General features: G+C 41.9%; 1 protein-coding gene across 8 annotated transcripts in view; it reads left to right on the top strand.

Moving 5' to 3' along the window:
• The window catches only part of stard3 (StAR-related lipid transfer (START) domain containing 3), a 26,797-nt gene extending 6,730 nt beyond the window's left edge, over positions 1 to 20,067 (top strand). For all 8 annotated transcript variants that reach the window (XM_020520889.2, XM_048614645.1, XM_048614649.1 and 5 more), the window contains exons 3-15: positions 4,982 to 5,059; positions 5,160 to 5,237; positions 6,524 to 6,580; positions 7,816 to 7,933; positions 8,745 to 8,843; positions 9,248 to 9,303; positions 10,733 to 10,825; positions 11,652 to 11,714; positions 14,280 to 14,375; positions 15,317 to 15,396; positions 16,573 to 16,677; positions 17,463 to 17,556; positions 18,792 to 20,067. In XM_020520889.2, the coding sequence (XP_020376478.2) occupies positions 4,982 to 5,059; positions 5,160 to 5,237; positions 6,524 to 6,580; positions 7,816 to 7,933; positions 8,745 to 8,843; positions 9,248 to 9,303; positions 10,733 to 10,825; positions 11,652 to 11,714; positions 14,280 to 14,375; positions 15,317 to 15,396; positions 16,573 to 16,677; positions 17,463 to 17,556; positions 18,792 to 18,902 (1,128 nt within the window). In that variant the 3' untranslated portion in view covers positions 18,903 to 20,067. The remainder of the gene's footprint in view (positions 1 to 4,981; positions 5,060 to 5,159; positions 5,238 to 6,523; positions 6,581 to 7,815; positions 7,934 to 8,744; positions 8,844 to 9,247; positions 9,304 to 10,732; positions 10,826 to 11,651; positions 11,715 to 14,279; positions 14,376 to 15,316; positions 15,397 to 16,572; positions 16,678 to 17,462; positions 17,557 to 18,791) is intronic.
• Positions 20,068 to 20,585: the final 518 nt, after the last annotated feature.

Genomic DNA, 20,585 nt, shown 5'->3' with positions numbered 1-20,585 from the left:
ACTCACTGTGTAACTGTACAGAGTCAGTGTTTATTCAGCAGGGTAAGAGTCAGTCACTCTAACTGTGTAACCGTACAGAGTGAGTGTTCAGGAGGGTAATGATTCATTACATAAACTGTTCAAATAAGGTTAATAAGCAGCAACCTATTCGAGCTAGTGCTCTGGGAATAAACATTCAGCTGAAGCCGCGATCCTGTTAACTGTTGCAGATCTGAGCCATAATGCCACCACTGTCGCTGGTTTAACGGTTGAGAGTAAGAAAATGGAGAGTCATTCAAGTCTTGATGTAACACAGCAGCTGTAGGGAGAACCAAGAACAAAAGAACTTCTCTAAAAATGAGGAAGAACCTTGGTACTGATAATAAATGTTCGGAAATGATGTTACCCTATTCTGTCCAGTATAAATAGAATTTTTAAGGAGCTCTTAGATGGGCAGGACTATATTAGAGTACCTGCTTCTTGGTCTGTTTCTGTACTTGCAGCTGGGGAATGGCTGTCACAGAGTCTTACTAGTCAAGATTAGCTGGCTTCACACTGATGTGATTTATACTTGGACCAGAAGTGGCAGAAAATTAAGATTAAAGATCTCGGTGATTGAGGAATTAACACTTTCTTATCTTCCATGTAAAATAATCTCTGTCATCAAATTCATTAAAATATGAGCTGGTCTTTAATCACTCGCTGCTCCCTGGCTGAGAAGGGAAATCAGGGACAGCACCAAAGCAAAGAAATAGCAGATAGTGTGGTGAAGATTAGTGGGAAGCCTTTTAAAAACCAGCCGACAATAACTTTTTTAAAAAAAAATGAGGGTGAGAAGATGTATTATGACAGTAACCTAGCCAGCGATATAAAAAAATTGCAAGAGAGAGGAGGAAGATTTATAAAAGACACGAAAGGCAACTTTTTTTACACAGATTCATTCACTTTTACACAGTTCATTCCACAGATGGTTGGTGTAGACTGGTTGGACCAAATAGTCTGTTTCCATGCTCTCCTACTCTATGACTCTAGATATTTAAAAGCTAAGAGAGAGGTAAGAGTGGACATCGGACTGCTGGAAAATGAAACTGGAGAAGTAGTAATGGGCGGAGGAACTGAATCGGTATTTTGCATCAGTTTTCACAGTGGAAGACACTTGCAGCATACCAGAACTTCAAGAGAGTTGGGGGGACAGAGATAGTGCAGTGGCTATCATTAAAGAGAAGGAAACTGAAAGGTCTGAAAGTGGATAAATCATCTGGATTTATCACCCCAGCGTTCTGAAGGAAATAGCTGAGGAGATTGTAGAGGCTTTGGTGGTGACCTTTCAGGAATCACTGGAGTCAAGAAGGGTCCCAGAGGACTGGAAAGTCGCTAATGTGACCCCCCTGTTTAAGAAGGGAAAGAGGTAAAAGACAGGAAACTATTGGCCTGTTAGCCTGATCTCAGGCATTGGTAAGATTTTAGACTCCATTATTAAGGATGAGATTGTGAAGTACTTGGATGTGCATGGTAAAATAGGGATGATTCAGCACAGCTTCATCATGGGTAGGTCATGCCTGACAAATCTGTTAGAATTCCTTGAGAAGGTAATGAGCAAGTTAGAGAAAGGAGAACCAGTGGACGTGATTTATCTGGATTTCCAGAAGGCCTTTGACAAGGTGTTGCACAGGAAGCTGCTAAATAAGATAAACCCCCATGGTGTTAGGGGCAAGGTACTGGAATGGACAGACTGGAATGGATTGGCTGACTGGCAGAAGGCAGAGAGTGGGGATAAAGGGGTGGTGGAGTGGTGACTAGTGGAGTTCCGTGGGGAGTCCATATTGGGACCACAACTATACATTATACATTAACGATCTGGATGAAGGAACTGAGGGCTTTGTTGCTAAGTTTGCAGACACCAAAATAGATGGACAAGTAGCATTGAGGAAGCGAGGAGGCTGCAGAAGGACTCGGACTGGCTAGGAGAGTGAGCAAAGAAGTAGCTGATGAAATACAATGTGGGAAAGTGTGATGTTATGCACTCTGAAATACAAAGGGACTTGGGAGTCCTAGATCAGGATTCTCTTAAGGTTAATATTCAGGTTTAGTTGGCAGTTAGGAAGGAAATGCAATATTAACAGTCATTTCAAGACGGCTAGAATACAAGAGCAGAGATGTACTGCTGAGGCTGTATAAGGTTCTGGTCAGACCACATTCAGAATGTTGTGAGCAGTTTTGGGGCTTGTATCTAAGGAAAGATGTGCTGGTAAATGAAGTGGTTTCAGAGGAGGTTTGCAAGAATGACTCCAGGGATGAAGGGATTGCCATATGAGGAGTGGTTGAGGACACTGAATCTGTACTTGAAGAAGTTAGGAGGATGAGGGGGAATCGGATTGCAACTTACAGAATACTGAAAGGATTGGATAGAGTGGATGTGGAGAAGATGTTTCCACTAGTAGGAGAGACTAGGATGTGAGGGCACAGCCCCAGAGTGAAGGAATGACCCTTTAGAACTGAGATGAGGAGAAATTTATTCAGTGAGAGGATGGTTAATCTGTGCAACTCATTGCTGCAAAGGGTTGTGGAGACCAAATCATTGAGTGTCTTTCAGACTGAGATACATAGGTTGTTGATTAGTGAGGGGATCAAGGGTTACAGGAAGAAGGCAGGAGAATAGGGTTGAGAAGCATGTCAGCCACAGTTGAATGGCAGAACAGATTCGATGGGCTGAATGGCCTAATTCTGCTTCTGTATCTTTTGGTCTTATTTCTGTTTCTTTTCCCTTCTCTCTCCACTTTATTTTCCACTTGTATTTTTTCTGCTTGAACTCCATTCCTCTCACACATTCCTTTTTGACTGTGTTATGTCATACAAGCTAATGGCACAGGGTCCAGTTTCCAATGGTAGCCCACCCTGTGGGAAGGAATATCAGTCACAAGTAGTTCTTCCACATGAGATGTGGTGATGAGTACAAAACATCATGTGACAAATGCTGCAGTTCCTCTCCTAACTGGGGTGATGTTGATGCTACATCATTCACATGGAGTTTCAACATGATGTCAATTGTTATGTCAGGCCGACAGCTACAGGAGCACATTAATGGCTGTATTGCATCTTAAAACTCTCCATAACTCTCCAGCTGAAGCTGTGTTGGTTTGGTGCTTTGAAAACCTTATGTTCCCTTGGTAAATGGCTTGGGTGTAGTTCCTTCTGCTGTTTTTCACCAATCACTGTCTTCGCCTTGGAAATGACAGACAGATGTTTTCCAAACTAAAGTTGCAATTGGAGAAACTGGTTTAGCTGTACAAAAACATCTGTTCTTTTAATAATGAGCAGAATCTGCTTTCAGAAATGTCACTTTTATAATGTTTCATTTCATACCTCAGGATTAGTAATCTGTGCAGGAACTCAGGTTTGGAGTTTTTGAAATGTATTCCTCTGGCTACATGAGAAAGATTTTTGAAGGTTTATGCTGGCAGGCTCTATTTTCCATTTTTCTTCCATAACGACTTTTAATTAGATTGAACATCTTTCAGATGCCTGGATAGTTTGATTAAAACTTGTGTGACATACTTAGAATCAAATGGACTGGAAGCAAGTTTCAGTATTTACATAGGAACAGGACTAGGTCATTCAGCCCTTCGAGCCTGCTCCACCATTCAATAAGATCATAGCTGATCTGTGGCCTAACTCCATGCTTTTTGCCCGTATCCCTTGATAAAGATTTGTCTATGTCAGATTTAATTTTAACTATTTAACTAGTTTCACCTGTTGTTTGAGGAAGAGAGTTCCAAACCTCGACTACTCTTTTTGTGTGGAAGTGCTTTCTAACATTTGTCCTGAATGGCCTGGCCCTAATTCTTACACTATGCCTTCATGACTATCCTGAAGAAGGGTGTAAACCTGAAATGTCAACTTTGCTGCTCCTCTGATGCTGTCTGACCTGCTGGGTTCCTCCAGCTTCACACTGTATTGACTCTGACTCCAGCATCTGCAGTTGTTGCTATCTCTTACACTATGTCTCCTGGTTCTAGAATCTTCAACCAGTACGAATAGTTTATTTTTATCTACCCTCCCTTTCCCTGTTAATATCATAAAGACCTCAATGATGTTACCCCTTCCCCTCTAAATTCTAGAGAATAAAGGCCTAACTTGTCGAATCTCTCTCCAAATGTAACCTCTGAAGTCCAGGTATCATCCTTGTAAACCTGTGTTGAACTCCCTTCAGGGCGAAAATATCCTTCCTAAGGTGTGGTGCCCAAATCTGCTCTCAGTACTCTGCATCCCTATATTTCAGCAGTTTAGATATGAAGGCCAGTATTCCATTAGCCTTCTTGACTATTTTCTGCACCTGTTTGTGGCTTTGTAAGGAGCTATGCACCTGAACCTCCAAACCTCATTGAACATCCACTGTACTTAACTATGTGTCTTCTTAAAAAAAAAAGTACCCTGATCGATCCTTTCTCGATCCAAAATGGATAACCTCACACTTGCTTATATTAAAATTCACCTGCCACAGCTTTGCCTGTTCACCTAATCTATCAATTTCAGATGTGTGGTACAGGGGGTGTGCTGCATAGTTCAAGGGTCAGTAGTGAGTGAATGTTGCACCCTCAGTGGCTACATTTCCAATGTTGCAGCAGTGATTACTCTTTAGAGACCCTTCATTGGCAGTAAAGCACTTTGGGATGTCCTGGGTTTATGAAAGGTACCACATGAATGTAAGTTCTTGCTGAGTTTTCAACGTCTGTCTCTGTATTTCAGATCACGTGATGTTTCTTTACTCATATCCTCAGATCTAGTAAAGAGCTCTTGCAAACCTCAAAACAACTCAATAGTCTCACTAGTCACCTGAATAATCAGCTGATTCCTTAGTCTCTGAACTGGAGCCTGAATGGTCAGCCTTAGACTGTCAGTGAGCAGACATCTGAGGGGTTTTGGTAATATCATTTCTGATGTCTCTGCATTTCTCTTGGAAAGTTACCGACTCTGAAATTTTAATATATTTCTTGTTTCTCAGACAAATAGTGGCATTGAAGAGAACCTAGAAGATGAAATATTAAATTATGACTTCAGAACTTCATTCTTTGACATATTTGTAAGTATTGAATTCTATCTATATATCGATCCAGAATTAGCCCCTTCCACCCTACCTCACTTTCAATAATTGTTCACCTTTGTCCCTCCGCTTCCTGCAGTCACTGGCTGTGTTTCGTTTCCTGGTATTGCTGCTTGCCTATGCCCTTCTGAGACTCCGTCACTGGTGGGTGATTGCGGTAAGGAATCACTGTCTCTGTCTACCCATGTTTGGGGTGGGATGATGAATGCCGGTGTTTTGGAGCTTGAATCTATTCATGCTATTTACAACAGGCAGTGAGGCAAAAGGCTCGAGGAATGTCTCACTCAACTCCACATAGGTTGAAAAAACAGAAAGCACTGAAAATAAACAACAGGTCAGTCAGAATTGATCTCAAGGAATGTTTTAATCAGCTCTGTCCATGGGCACATATGTCAACTATTAATCTGTCCCTCTATAATCTCTATAGATACTGATTGGCCTACATATTTCCATACTTTTTATTCTTAATTGCATTTCAAATGTGATCTGAACTAAAGAACAAGTTTCCATGAGAGTTTGATTGAGCATCTGGCTCATTTTTCCTTCTCTGTTGTGGCTTCTGTCTCTAAGAACAGCGTATTGACTGACTTCAAACGTTTATGATCTGGTGTTGAGACAGTTAATTATGCTTACTGATGTGTGTGATTTAAAGGGATGGGTATCTGTTAGGTCTCATCTTGGATTAACTATACCGCCTGTTGCATTACTGAGATGGATAGTGCGCAGAGGTCTCAGATTCCATTCTTTATCTAAGTTAGTTAATCTCATGTGGGGAGAGTTTGGGAATGGGGGAGGGGCTGCATTAACTTCAGTCAATAGAGCAACAGTCAACACCACCACTAACCAGAGGCTCTGCTATTAGAGTAATGGTCAGTAAATGTCTAACACATCAAAAATTTTTAATGACTAATTATTATTAATTGTCTTGTTGTAGTCCAGTGCACCTTTAGAGAGGTCAATTATAATTAATAAATAGAGCTCCTGTTGGTCACAGGTTGGAGTGGTGGTAAATTAGACCTAGAGGGCTTTGTCACACAGTAGTATTGTTCCTACCTCAAAGCTAGGATGCCCAGGTTCAAGTCCCACCTGTTTCAGAGCTATGTAATAACGTCTCTCAATAGTTTGATCCAAAATACAGAATTCATACCTGGAGAAGTGGGACTATGTAGACAGATTTTTCGAAGAACTGGCACAGACATAGTGAGCTGATAGGCCTCCTGCTATGCTGTAAGGTTCTATGAAGGAAAAGGATGTGTTTGTTTCATAAATCACTGTCCAGGGAGAGAAATCCCCTACTGACTTCCAGGGTTGGTCTGGATGTGAGGAATATGGTGGTGACACAACAAGCAAGTTAATTAGTAACATATCGTGAACTCAGTACTTTTTTAAATGGCCTGAATCTCTCTCATCAGCACTGTTATTGATTCATGTGTTTTGTTACAGGTCACTACTTTAATCACCAGTGGCTTTTTAATTGTAAAAGTCATTCTTTCAATTCAGGTAGGGAGACTTTAATTTTACAATAATCCCTGTCTCACTGCACCTGATCTTTGAGCTCCGCTTGCTTCGTCAGGAACTGGCTTTGAATTTTACTCTGAGAAGCTTGTATCAAAATCCCCCTGAGCCCCTTGCTGTCTGAAGTTCCACTGACCTGTTCTGCCTCAATCTTTCAGAGAAACCACTGAGAATTCCTCTTTAGAATGCCACCCACTTTCTAACACCTCTCCAAAAAAGGAACAATTATTAATGTTTGGAAGTAGTGAAGTCTTGAACAGCCCGAGTTTTGTTCACCGCTCCCTGTTGCAGTTCAGTGTTGTGTGGCCATTTGTTCAATGTCAGGATCCAACACAACTGTCTTAAAATGCCTTTTGCCTGAAGATAATCAGGTGTTCCCTTTGCAAAATACAGTAGATGCTGTAAATTTGAATTTAAAACAGAAAATGCTGTAGGTTCTTTAGCAGGTCAGGCAGTACCTGTGGAAAGAGAGAGAGATAACACTTCAGGTCTGTACCATTGGTTATCTGTTGGGAATGTCATATTAAAGGCTCAAAGGGGAAATAGCCTGTGCACGGTCATCAGAACAGACAGTGCAGCAAACCTGTCGCTACCTCAATAAGATTCATAATGGGCAAGTGAGCAGTGTCTTTATTTCCGCAACGACATGTGAACAGATGTTGTACTGAGTGGAGGAAGTGACTTCTGTCATTTTCTGTGCTTTCTGTATATTTTATCTGCTGTGGAAGAAAGCGCTGAACGTAGGAACCAATCAGCACCTTTGTCTTTGTGAACTCATTACTTTGTTTACTGTTAGTCTAGTGCAGCCACAAAGAGACACAAACATGCTTATGTCTGAGATCGGGGCCAAGGAATTTCCTTGCTCCAATCCTTAATCTTCCTGCCACTTGAGCAGAGGGCAGCAGGAGTTAACGTTCATAACAAAGCAAGTGACCAGTGACTTAACGGAGTGACTGGCACCACTGATTCCCAGTGGCCAATTAGAGGCCAAAGTGATCTTATTTGGAGGAGAATAGTTACCTGTCCTCCTGGACCAGTTCTTCCACAGTACTGGATTTGTTGCTAGTGGACAGCCTGGTTGTTTGTGTCCCTGTGACATATAATTTCCTGAGCTGAATATTACCAAGTAGATATGCTGTTTAATTGTGCTGCAATACACTGTCACTCTGCTGTTCTTTGTGAATGTGGATAGTATTTAAATGGATCCTTCCTTTGTGCAGTTCCAGACCAGGGGCGCATTTGGTTATGTTCTTCCAATTGTTTCCTTTGTCCTTGTTTGGCTGGAGACCTGGTTTCTTGATTTCAAAGTATTGATTCAAGAGGCAGAGGATGAACAATGTGAGTAAATGTTCAGTCTTCCTTTTAATTGAAATGAAATTGATCCTTCTTTGCTCTGCCTTTCTCTGTCTCTGTCTGTTTGACTGCGGTGTAAGACACCTCCTGGCTGCTATCATTTCCTAATATTCATTGATCAAAATAAGAATGATTATGGTAGAGTCATCTGATTGGATGGATGCTCCGTGAGATTATTTGCAAAATGATGTAATCGATAAAACAGACACCTTTATTCCTTGAATGCCAACACTGCATGGTTACAACAAAGTAATATTTTGTAGATCATGTTAGGCTAGGGTACTGACTTGTGATTTGTACATTTAGTCTCATCTGTATACATTGTATAATGACCCCTGTACGCTTACACTTAAAGTTTCCTTTATGCCTGTATTCAACATTATATAGGTACAAGCTGCACTGTTTACGGTTTATTTGATGTATACCTTTTTTTGTTAAATGATTTTTATGGCAAACATAAAAAGCCCAAAGTCTCTGCCATGTTTCTGGAAGGTTGCCTGTAAATTTCCTAGGTTTTAATGTTTTTTTGTGATGCCACATTGTCTTGCTCATAGGAATTTGGGGTTAATTGTAATGTCCAACTGAGGGATAATTAAACCAGGACACCAGAACCAGTAATTCTGCGCCTGTTTGAAAATTGTACATCAGTCCTAATTTTTTCAATTGCCATTTATTTACTTTGCCAAGACTTTATGCATGTGAACACTAAGACCTCTTTGCCCACATTAATATTGGTCACATAGCTAATCATGATTTTCTTATGGATGTAATTGTAATTTGTCTCTATCTGTTTCAGTGTACCAGACATCTCATGCAGTATTTGTGCACTCACCCCTACTGTATCCCAGAGGTGTATCTGAGGGACAATTCTACTCTCCTCCAGAGTCCTTTGCAGGTACCTGACTGAGCGGCAGCTTCTTACTCAATAACAGCCCTTCAGAGAGGCCTTGAGCAGGTTGGAGAAGGATAATGGGGAAGAACTGCTTGGGCACTTTGGGGGCAAGTGAAACAGTGAAATAGAGAGAGGGTGGGAGGGGGGCTGGTCAGAAGGAAAAGACAGGGTGATGGTGGGAACTGAACAGCAAGTGGGACTCTGGGTTTTCGTTACTTTGGGTTCTCTGTACATCTGAAAAATGCCAACTTTCTAAATGTTAAACTGAGGCCCGAATTAGGCCACAGATAGCTAAAACCTTTGCGTTATTTACAGCGTGTTCTAGTATAAAATAAACAGGCCATTCAGGCCTTCTTGTGTGCTGGTATTTTCTTGCATTCCTATTATAAACCTGCTTCACTTGACAGGCTCTGAAGATGAGTTTGAAAGTGAAGGTACTGAAAGGAGAGCAGTAACACCAGAGGTAAGGGCCAACCGGAAATTCTAAATTGTGATAATAAACTGCAGTTTGTGGTGTGGGTGGGAGAGCCAGTTGGGAGGGCGACTGCTTCTGAAATTCAGTATTGCTTTTCTTTAAACGGTAAGTCTTTCACCCTCTTTCCAAGCCCTCCCATTCCCTTTCCATCTCCCTACCTTCCCATCCCAGCCCATCACTTTACATCCGAACAAAAAAAAACCAAAGAACTGCAGATGCTGGGAATCAGAAACAAAAACAGAAATTGCTGGGAAATCTCAGCAGGCCTGGCAGCATCTGTGGAGAGAAAGCAGAGTTAACATTTTGGGTGTAGTGACTTTTCTTCAAAACTGATTGTAGCCAGGAAAAGAATGGTATATATGCTGAAAATGAGGTGGGTGGAGGAGTAAACAATAGGTGGAGAAGAAGCCCAGAGAGATTAGACAAATTAGGCCTTTATTCTGTAGAATTGAGAAAGTTAAGGAGTAATATAATAGAGTCTTCAGAATATTAACAGGGAAAGACAGGATAGGTAAATAGGTTGAAGATTCTAGAATTGGGGGGGTGCAGGGTGGTGGCAGCGGCAGAGGGATTGTGGGTAGCATGGTCTAAGAATTAGGACCAGGCCATTTAGGAGAGATATTAGAAAGCACTTCTACATGTAAAGAGAAATGGAAGTTTGAAACTCTCTTCCTCAAACGGTGTTTAATGCTAATTCATTTTTTACATTTATATCTGAGACAGTAAATTTTTTTATTAAGCAAGGATATCAAGGGATACAGGCTCAAGGCAGGCATATGGAATTAGGCCACAGATGAGCTATAATCTTATTGAACGGCAGAGTAGGCTCGAGGGGCTGATTGACCCACTTCTATTCATATGTCCCTAAGCAGTAAATGAAGATGACCAGTAATCTGGGAGATAGTCTAGGAAATTCCACTTCAACTCCCTCAAGTGATGACACCAGTCCAGGAGATCGCACAGACCGGTGCAATCTCAACCCTTATTTTCTACATGATGTGATTTCTGCTGCAGTCCAGCATTGCTCCAGCTCCTTTTTTAAGGTAATGTAATTAATCCACATTCACTTCACCAGCTGGAAGTATGTTATAGAGGCTCGCTCAGTCATTAAACACCATCCAGCAGATTCACTGGCCAGCTGGGCCAGAGGGTGACTGGCTGAGAAGACCAAAGGGTGACTGGCCATTTGGACAAGGGGTTGGCTAACCAGTTGGGTGAGAGGGTGACTATCCGGTTGTGCCAGAGGATGACTGGCAGGTTGGGTGAGTGGGTGACTGAGTGGATGAGAGGGCCAGAAGGTAACTGACTGGTTGAGTGAGTGGTTAATTGAGCAGGTATACGAGGATTAACTATCCATTTGGTCCAGAGGGTGACTGACTGGGTGGACAAGAGGGTGATTGCCCTTTTCATTTTGCAGGAGAAGGAATATGTGCGTCAGGGTCGAGAGGCAATGCAAGTGATGGAACAAATACTGGGCCAGGAGGCATGCTGGAAGTTTGAGAAAACAAATGTGGGTAACTGGTTGTGAGCTTGCTTAGAATTATTTACTCTACCCGTTCTTGGTCTGTTATGTATGTTTTACAGCTTTTGTTTAACCTTTCACAGACTTGTTGCAGAGCACCCACAGATCTAACTGATAAAAGATTGAGGTTTCCAAAGTGGTATTTTGAGCTGTGAAAATGTAGACCCAATCCTGGGCACACAGTGTAGTGAAATGTCATTTACTAATGGCAGCAGAATCATGAATACTAATGTTCTAAATAAAGACACCCCTGTTAAATTGGAACATTTTATTTTCTAGTGGACTTCCTGAGCATGTTGCTAGCCACACAGCACCTGTGCAGCTTCTCCAGTGTGATCACCATGGGGTTGGTAAAGGTTCACCCAGTTCCAATGGCTCTGAGACTGCTCCAAAGGGAATCTGTGTTCACCCAAAAAATGCGGGTCAGAAATCAGGGCGCACCTTTGTTGATTTTGTTGGTTGTTCTGTGAGGAATTGATCTGAACACCTCAATTAGTTTGCAACCTCTCATTAACTGTCAAGTACCTGTAATCCTGGATATGAATGATTTCTCTGCTTTGTGGTGGTGAAACTCCCAGGACAAAGCTGTTCAGGATTCGAATCTGGAAGCCAATGTGGTATTTAGCTGCTTTTCTGTCTTGTACACTTGGGCTTGGTCCAAATGACTTCACAGCCCAGTCAGAGAATGATTGCTGATTGATCACTGAGGTTTGCAGGTTGCATGGAGCCTGCTTGAGCTCCCATTCTGAAATTGCTTCCAGTGGGATTGTATTGAGTATTGAAGAATCTTGCTAATCTGGGATCTCTGTTACAGGAGTACAATGATGTTGTTTACACGTTTGAAATCCCATATCATGGCAGGAGCTTCATTCTAAAGGTAAGAACTTTGATGCTGAAGCACAGTGGTGTGGCCCAGGATAGGATGGGGCTCCCTGCCTGAGGAAAGAGAATTTACTCAAGGAAGAAAATCATTAAACATAAAATATTCAAAATGAACAATTCAGCAACATTTTCCATTTCACTGTACAAACAGACTGACTCCAGTCCATCTGTGCAGAATTAATAAAGAAAGATATTCCCTTCCAAATCTGTCATTGGGCTGCAGTTGCAAAGTTGATCTTCGTCCTGTAGCAATGAGTGAATTTGTTGTTGGTAGCATTTGCTTCCAAAGGAACTGCAAGCCTCAATTCCTTCCTTGCTCACATTTCACAAGCACTCTCTCAATCATCCCGATTTCCTCATATGCTCTCCATGAGCTAAATCAACATGCTCAAAACTGGGATAGAGGGAGAATTTTGGGTGAGTGCAGAGCAGAACGTTGTAACCCTAAGACAGAGCTGTGGGGTGAACATGCACTTACAATGCAGGATTTGCAGCTGGAATCATTCCGTAGTACTGGATGTTTCAGTTTTTCAGACATTGACCTTTGCTGCAGGCTTTGAACTCAAAACAGGCAGGCTGCTAGGATGGAAGTCTTCTGTGAAATTTCCTTAATAGTTTTTTTTAGCTTTCAGAGTAAATGACTCAGCACAAAAAAGGGACACTCGGTCAGAACAACCAAAGTGTGACTGATGTGGAAATGAAAAATTCTCTCACTGGTTCAGTGACAGGATGAAGACACACTGCGAAAGTACTAATCTCAGAGTCTCACAATGTATCTAACCCCAAACTGTAGCTGTCCTGGAGTGTTTAATGAGGATATCGTAAAGGGAGCTTTTTTACGATAGCTAACCCTGTGCTATACCAGTTCTCGGAGGATTTGAAGGGGACAATGTAAAGGAAGCTTCACCTTCAGCTTACTTTCAATTTAAAAGAGCAGAGGGTGTTTTATATCTTACCCCTTGCTGTGCTGGAAATGTCCAATGGAGACAGTGTAAAGGAAACCTTACTCTGAGGCTGTTCACACATTGTTTCTGTACTGACTCTCTGTGTCCTCACACTTTCAGGCAATGCATTCCTGTAACCCAACTACTTGCAATGTGAAAAGATTTTTTTTCTCATATCACATTTGCTTTTGTGCCCTCTCATTTTCATCCTTTTCATGAGAGCGAGCAGTTTCACACTATCCATTGTACAGCTCCCTCGTGATTGTGAAAACTTCTATCAGATTTTGCTTAACCTTCTCTCCTTGGAAAACAGTCATAACTGAAGAGTTTCATCTTTAAAATAATTCTCATATACTTCTTTGCACTCTCTACAATGCATTCACATCCTTCCTACAATGGGGCACCCAGAACTGTACACAGTACTCCAGCTGAGGTCTAATTAATGTATCATACAAGTTCAGCATAATCTTGTTCCTGTAATCTGTTACCTTCTTCATAAAGTGAAGGATATTGTATGCTTTATTAACCATGCACTCTACCTGTCCTGCTACTTTAGTGACTTATCCAGCTGTCTCTGCTCCTGCACACCTTTTAGGAAAATCCCCTTTGTTTTATATTTTGTTTCCATGTTCTTTCAATGAAAATGTGTCACCGCACGCTCTCTGTATAAAACTCCATCTGCCACTTATCTGCCCATTGCACCAACTTGTCAATGACCTTCTGCATATTTACCCTGTGCTGCTCATAGTTTACAATGCTTCAAACTTTTGCATCAGCTACAAATTTTGAATTTGTCCTTTGTACACCAAAGTTAGTATGATTACATATTAATGGAAAAGCAAGCGTACCAGTAATGACTCCTGGGGAGCTCTGCTACAAATGTTCCTCAAGCCCAAACACATTGATTAATCATTACTCTGTATCTCATCACTCAGCCAACCTTGTGTCCACGGTGCTACTGTCCCATTCATTCTGTGAGCTACAGCTTTTTTCATGTCTGTTGTGTGGCTCTGTATCAAACACTTTTTGGAAACTCATGTACACCACATTGACAATATTGTCGTCATCAACTCTGTCTGTTATCTCTCCAAACAAAACTCCAAGTTAGTTAAACACAAGTCTCAAGGGGTTGAATGGCCTACATCTGTTCCTATTTCTTACGGTCTTATTATCTTAAAAGAGTAGAGGTAGCTGTACTCTCTATTTAAGAGAGTCGAGGACACTTTACATTGTATCTAACCACATTCTATATTTGGTTTGGAGCTATTGGCGTTTATAGTTCCCTCATTCGAAACTCATATCAAATACAATTATTTGAAGCATTCCTGTCAGGTGGGGGCCTGTATTTCACACCAAACCGTACAGTTCCCAAATGAGCCACGCTTTGGCATGAGCTGGATTTGTGGAGTGGAGCAATCCCAAGTTCAGCCTTTTTTCCACTCCGTGTTGGTCAGAGTGCAGCAGCACAGAGGTCAGTTCCTGGGTCACTGGCACGTACAGTTGGGTTTGCTTGACAACTTTCATGATGTATCCAGGTTCAGGTAAGCCTTCCCTGTGCCCACATACCTGAACCTGGGAGGTTGTGGTGTCCATGTTAACATGTGGTTCTTCTTCAGACATTCCTGCAATGCCCTGCTGAGCTGATATATCAAGAGGTTATTCTTCAACCTGAGAAACTGGTCATGTGGAACAAAACAGTTACTGTTTGCCAGGTACTCCTGTTATCTGAAATCACAGTTCTCCTGGAAATGATTAATTGCAGTGCAATGCAGCTGAGAGTATCTAATCCGTACTAACTTTCCAAAGCAATGGGAATGGAGGGAAACTGTGCCAATCATCAAGAATTTATAAACTACTGAGCAGTGCTTTCTGTAATGGAAGGTGTTGTGGACTTGGGCAGATGACAGAATGAGGCTGAGATAGTCTTGGGTCTCAGGTTTTGTTAACTAAGATGTTAACATTTCCATGTCCTTGATCAATCTTGCCTTTCATTCATTATTATACTTTCAACACCTACTAAGATGGTAGTTTGACTTCATTTTCTTTCATGTTCCTATACAGTCCCACTGGTATTTATCCTCTTTGGGGTTTGGACACAACACTCACTGACACTCAATGGGACACTATTCCACACACACGCCCTCTCTCACTGGGTTACAGTCCCCTATACATGCTGATTCACACTCTAGTATGGGTCCCACACACACACTGACTGTCACTGGGGTACGGGTCCCACATGCCCTGAGTCTCACTTGGGTACAGTCTCACACACACTGACTGTCCCTGAGGTACGGTTCACACAGACACCGATTCTCATTGGGGATACGGTCCCACTTCCACTGTGGGGCAGTTCCATCCACATGAATCCTGTCTGGGGTATCAGTTCCACGTACACTGGCTCTCACTGTTATGCAAGTGTCTTTTGAGTAAAAGTTTGATAGTTACTGATCTGTAAAATCCTCTTGTGAAGTGGGAAAATTATTTGTGTGTTACCCAGATTTCAACATCAGTCTTAATGAGGTTTATCTGAATCTGCCCCACCCCCCACCCCCCAAATGCTGTGTTTAACAATGTTTCTCATTCAACATTTTAATTGCCTGAATTGATGGGAATGAGACCAGTAAATGTGACATTGACAATCCTGGTTCTTCAGGTTCTCCAACGGATCGATGATAACACTATAATCACCTACGATGTTTCGGCAGGAGCTGCAGGAGGAGTCGTTTCTCCCAGGTCAGGATTGAAGAATTTGTACATCGTCTTTTGTGTCAGCTATTTGCTGATTGCATAACGTCAAGTCTATTTGTAGTTTCTCAAATAATTAGGCAATTTGAGCCCATATGCAGCAAGACCTGGACAATATTCAGGTTTGGGTTCATCATTGTGCGCCAAGTAATGACCATCTCCAATAAGAAATAATCTAACAATCACAACCTGACATTCAATGACATTAACATTGTTGAAGCTCCCACTGAAACATTCAGGTGTTACCATTGCCCAGAAGCTGAACTGTACCAACTGCATAAATACTATACAGCTACAAGAACAAGTCAGAGGCTCAGATTCCTACAGTGAGTAACTTTCCTTATGACTCGCCAAAGCTTGACCACTGTCTGCGAGGTATAAGTCAGGAGTATGAAGGAATAGTCTCCACTTGGCTGGAGGAGTGAAGCATAGTTTAGGGCAGGAGAGTAAGGCGATGCTGCCCAGATACATTTTTTAATTTCATTTTCAGTTTTCTGGTGAAGTTGGTTTCAGGTATTTGTAGTTCAACTAACAGTTTTTATATTTCAAATCCATGTTGGAACTCTGAACAAAAACAGACATTGCTGGAAAAGCTCAGCAGGTCCGGCAGCATCTGTGAAGAAAAATCAGAGTTAATGTTTCGGATCCAGTGACCCTTCGTCAGAGGAAGATTCTGTTCCTGATTTACAGCATTTGCAGTTCTTTCAATTTCTATGTTGGAACCGTTTTCAACTGCACGATGCATCGCAGCAAATGCCAACTTTCTCCTTCCCCAAAATGGGCATGGGCATACACTTTCTATCAGAGGTCAGTGGAGAGAAAATCAGAAGCATAAACCTCAACTGATTTTTGTTCCCTGTCTTAGCCAGGGGCACTGACTTCATGCAGACCAGGATAGTATCTGCTGCTCAGACACTATACTTAACTAGCAAACCAGCAAAGCTGCTGATCAGGCCACTTTTAAAGGGACAGGTGCCCAGGTTTTCAATCTCCTGACTTGTGTTAACTGCTTTCAATGTGCTGAGGTTGAACAATGGCTTCCTTGCAGTGCAACAGCGCTGGAAATTTTTCCAAAAGTTGTGACCGTGATATTTCTCACTTTTTTTCTGTAAAACACATGATATGATCATTCCCTAATATGTAATGGTAATGATAAATTTGCAGGGACTTTGTGAATGTGCGTCGTATTGAGAGGAAGAAAGAGATGTATATTTCTTCCGGTATGTCAACCACTCATGACTCCAGACCTCCACAGAACAAGTATGTCAGGTATGAGGCAGCTGAATAAAACCAGGGCAATAGATGCTATATTGGAGAAAGAGAATAGGACCATTGATACTATGTCAGGATGAAATGGGATAACACGTTAAGCATATTTAGTAGAAGTATCTGATGGAATGACATGTGGAACAATATTGCATTGTACTGTTTGGTCAGTGAGCTGACCTGTCCAAAACGTGATGAAAAGTCCTGAGCTCCCTGCAGCTATTGGGAGGAACTGGACTGGGAACTAGCAGAACAAGTGGGCACCAAAGCAGCAAGACCTAGAGAAAGTACGTAGACTAAAAGAGTGAAGGATACAGAAACAGTGCTGTACACAGACTGGGCAAGGGAGGATACTATGACAGCACTGTAAACAGACTGGAGCGACTGGGGCAAAGTGATCAGTAATATTAGCAGCAGTGTGATTTTTCTCTTTAAGAAACATGCGTTGTCTTTAAAGAAACATTTGCACCTTTCCCTGTTTTCCTAGCAACTGAACTCAGGATGAAGTTAATTCACTAATGAAAACTCAATGAGAAACACTGAACTCTCAGCAGGAGTGTTGACAAAAGGAGAATGAGGCTGTCTGAAACTTTGTAGCTGTTTAAAATCTCCCTTAATTTGGCATAGTATAATATATTCCAGTGTAGAGCGGGATTAAGAAGAAAGCTTTATCCTGATATGTCTTTACTGTACAGCAGGTGGTGGTGCTGCTTTGTGCCTGCATTTTCTTCCATGTTTTACTCTGTCGGTAATCAAAGCCTTCACTGATCCCTTTAAATCTCTTACAGAGGCGAGAATGGGCCTGGAGGGTTTGTGGTACTGAAGTGTCCTCAGAACCCCAGAGTCTGCACCTTTCTTTGGATACTAAATACAGATTTGAAGGCAAGTATTAAAAGTCGAACAAAGGGTTTACTTGATCGAGGCTGCCAGGGACAGTGAAGTGTTCAATTTTTACTGCAGAGGGCAAACTGCATGGATTTGTCTAGAGGCTAGATGAGCTTTTCAAATGTTTGGAAATGCGAAGCATCTTCCCTACTTTAGTGAAAATCAAACCTAAACAGTAAGGTGACTTCCAAATTACTTTCTTCAGATGTGGGGTTTCTAATGCAGTGTGTGCTGCTTATGAGTGAGGCGACATAAGGAATGAACATATGGGAAGGAGAATGCTTGTCAACCTGCTGAAGGTCCAAGAGCAAGGCTGGCTTGTGGGTCACGTTCCTACTTGGAGCATGAATGCTGACAGAGTGATACCAGAAAGTAGCAACATGAGATGGAAATGTGTTGCATAAATGATTGTTTCCAAAGTAGCCACTGTTATCGCACTCTGTGTTCCCTAAAAAAGGAAATGTCTTTGTCTCATCTCCACTTGTCCCTTCCCGTCCCTTCCCTTCCCTTCCCTTCCCTTCCCTTCCCTTCCCTTCCCTTCCCTTCCCTTCCCTTCCCTTCCCTTCCTTTCCTGCCCCTCCACTCTTTCACTGTCCCATTCCCCACTTTTCTCCCTGCCTCTCTTACGTCCCTATCATGGACCAAAACCTAGAAATTCTGTGTTAATTTTCAAGGGATTCATTACCTGAGATTTCCTGGCTGACACGTAGTTGTGTATTCCTTTGTTGACAGATTTAAAAATGTTCTCTCCTTTGCAATATCCCTTTCTATACCTGACCTTGCAGCCTCCTTCCCAGCCCTCTGGAGCCTCATACTCCCCTGGCAGATGCCACTGCCATAATTTTCCTGGCAATTTTGGAAGGCATGATGTTTTCCCTCTTGTCTTCAAGTATTCTGAGAGACACTCCCCAACTCCCTCTCTCTGGGTTACTAGTTTTAACTAGTATGTGTTTTTCAGGCCTTTTCTGGGCAGTAGTTGTTTAGCCATTGTGCTTCATCCCTGCGGCTCCCTCTTCTCAGCAATGTTCCCTTACTATTTAATGTTATTTATTAATTTAAAAGCTATCACGGGCTTCTCTCCAACTGCATTGACCATGCACTACAGGTGACATGCTGGGATTGTGTTTCATTTTTGTGCATTTAGTGCAACAGGTCCTGTTTGATTTTGTTTGTGCTATCTAGTTCAGTTTCTTCCCAGTGTTGGGCTGTAACTTTGTCTGTTTCTTGAGCAGGGCCGGCTGCCCCGATACCTGATCCAGCAGAGTCTCGCAGCCACCATGTTCGAGTTCATTGCGCACCTGAGGCAGCGAATCAGTGAGATAAGGGAAGCAGCGCATTACTGACTGCAGCATTAAACATCACATCGGCACCATCTATAGAAATCACCATGTCCCGAGTCAGCAATTGCAAACCAGGATCAACTTACAAACTGACGCAGCATCTACTAATCTTTGTACTCATCACTGAAAGATTGTTTTAAAAGTTATTCTTCACATGGCTTCCCTGATTGAAGTATCACATGAAGGAATTGAGATACAATAATGAACATTTTTATTTTTTATATTATGCCATTTTTTGTATTATGTTGTTGAATTCTCACAGTGTACAATCCACCTGCTATGGGAGTTTTACATTTAGAAACGAATATTACTGTTTGATAACAGCTTTGTGGTTCTCTGATACAGTACAGGTCGCTGAGTGCTGTGAGGCTGAAATATTTGCTGCATCCACTAGGTGCTACTAGTAGATGCAGGTGGAGGTGAGCTGCTGCATTGCTGTTTCTCATCAGCTTGTGCCGTGGTTCCTTTTGTGACAGGGATTGTTTATTCTCATTTCTCGGAATTAGATAAATGAAAATTGTTTTTAATAGTAGATAGCAGCCTCTCCTGTAGCTCAATGGGCCATTGCACCATCCAGCCTAGATCTGAGCTCCAGGGGCCAGGAAGATTGTGCATCCTGCCGATCCCATGTTCTACACTGGGCCTTAGCTGGAGAAACAGCTGGAATTCTATTATTGATGACTGTCTATCGAGTGAGTGGCTTACAGCTGAAGGATCAAATATGAGGCCCTCCAGGGTGGAATATCCTGCTGCCATACACTGGAATGAGGGACTGGAGGGAGGTTATCGTGAATGGCATCTGTATGTGACAATTGTCTCTGCCTTCAGGAAGGGTGAGATATCATATGATCAACTATTACTCTACATTACCTGGAAAAGCACTGTCAGCAGTCATGGCTGGATATAAAAATGTAATTGTTGCACTGTGCAGATGAGGGACTGTCTAATAGACATGTGGTTGTTTTCTCATGATTAACCCTGTTAATTCCTCATCCAGCTCTACTTGATTGCCAGATCCCAAATTCTCGACATACTCCAATTTCGTCCCAAGTTTCCTGCACAGATCCAATTAAGGGTAAAACATCCTTTCCCAGGGCTGGACTGTATACTAAAAGCCGAAAAAAAAATGTTAAATCAGAATAAAACCATAAAATTGATTTTTTTTTAATTAGAGATAAATGCCGTGCCATCTTTCTGCCTGAAAACTGTATGGAAAGTCTGATAGTGAAAACAAAATACTTTTCTGTTGTCCAAAGTCATCTTAACAGATCTGTAATCTAACCTTACTCAACCCCATCACAAAATCAGAAGGCCATCTTGTCCATTGTGCCCATACTGGCACCTTAAAGGGGTTACCAAATTAGAATCCACCACACTGCTTCTTGCATATTACCCTGCAATTACTTTCCCTTCATGTATTTTTCCAGCTCCTTTTTGAAAGTTATTATTGAATCTGCTTCCACTGCCCTTTCAGGAAGTGTATTCTAGATCTCAACAACCCTGTGTAGAGACCGTTATTATGTCGCCTGGATTTTTTGCTAAATATCTTAAATCTCACCCTTTGATATTGATCTCTTTGCAATGTGATTTTGAACACCTTTATGAAATCATCGCTTAATTTTCTTTAAGGACCCTCCAGGTAACTGAAGTCAGTCATTTCTAGTACCTTTCTAGTGAATCTTTTCT

The sequence above is a fragment of the Rhincodon typus genome, chromosome 30 (assembly GCF_021869965.1).
Source record: "Rhincodon typus isolate 14 chromosome 30, sRhiTyp1.1, whole genome shotgun sequence".
NCBI classification, from domain to species: domain Eukaryota; kingdom Metazoa; phylum Chordata; class Chondrichthyes; order Orectolobiformes; family Rhincodontidae; genus Rhincodon; species Rhincodon typus.
This window is presented reverse-complemented; position numbering and strand designations above follow the sequence as displayed.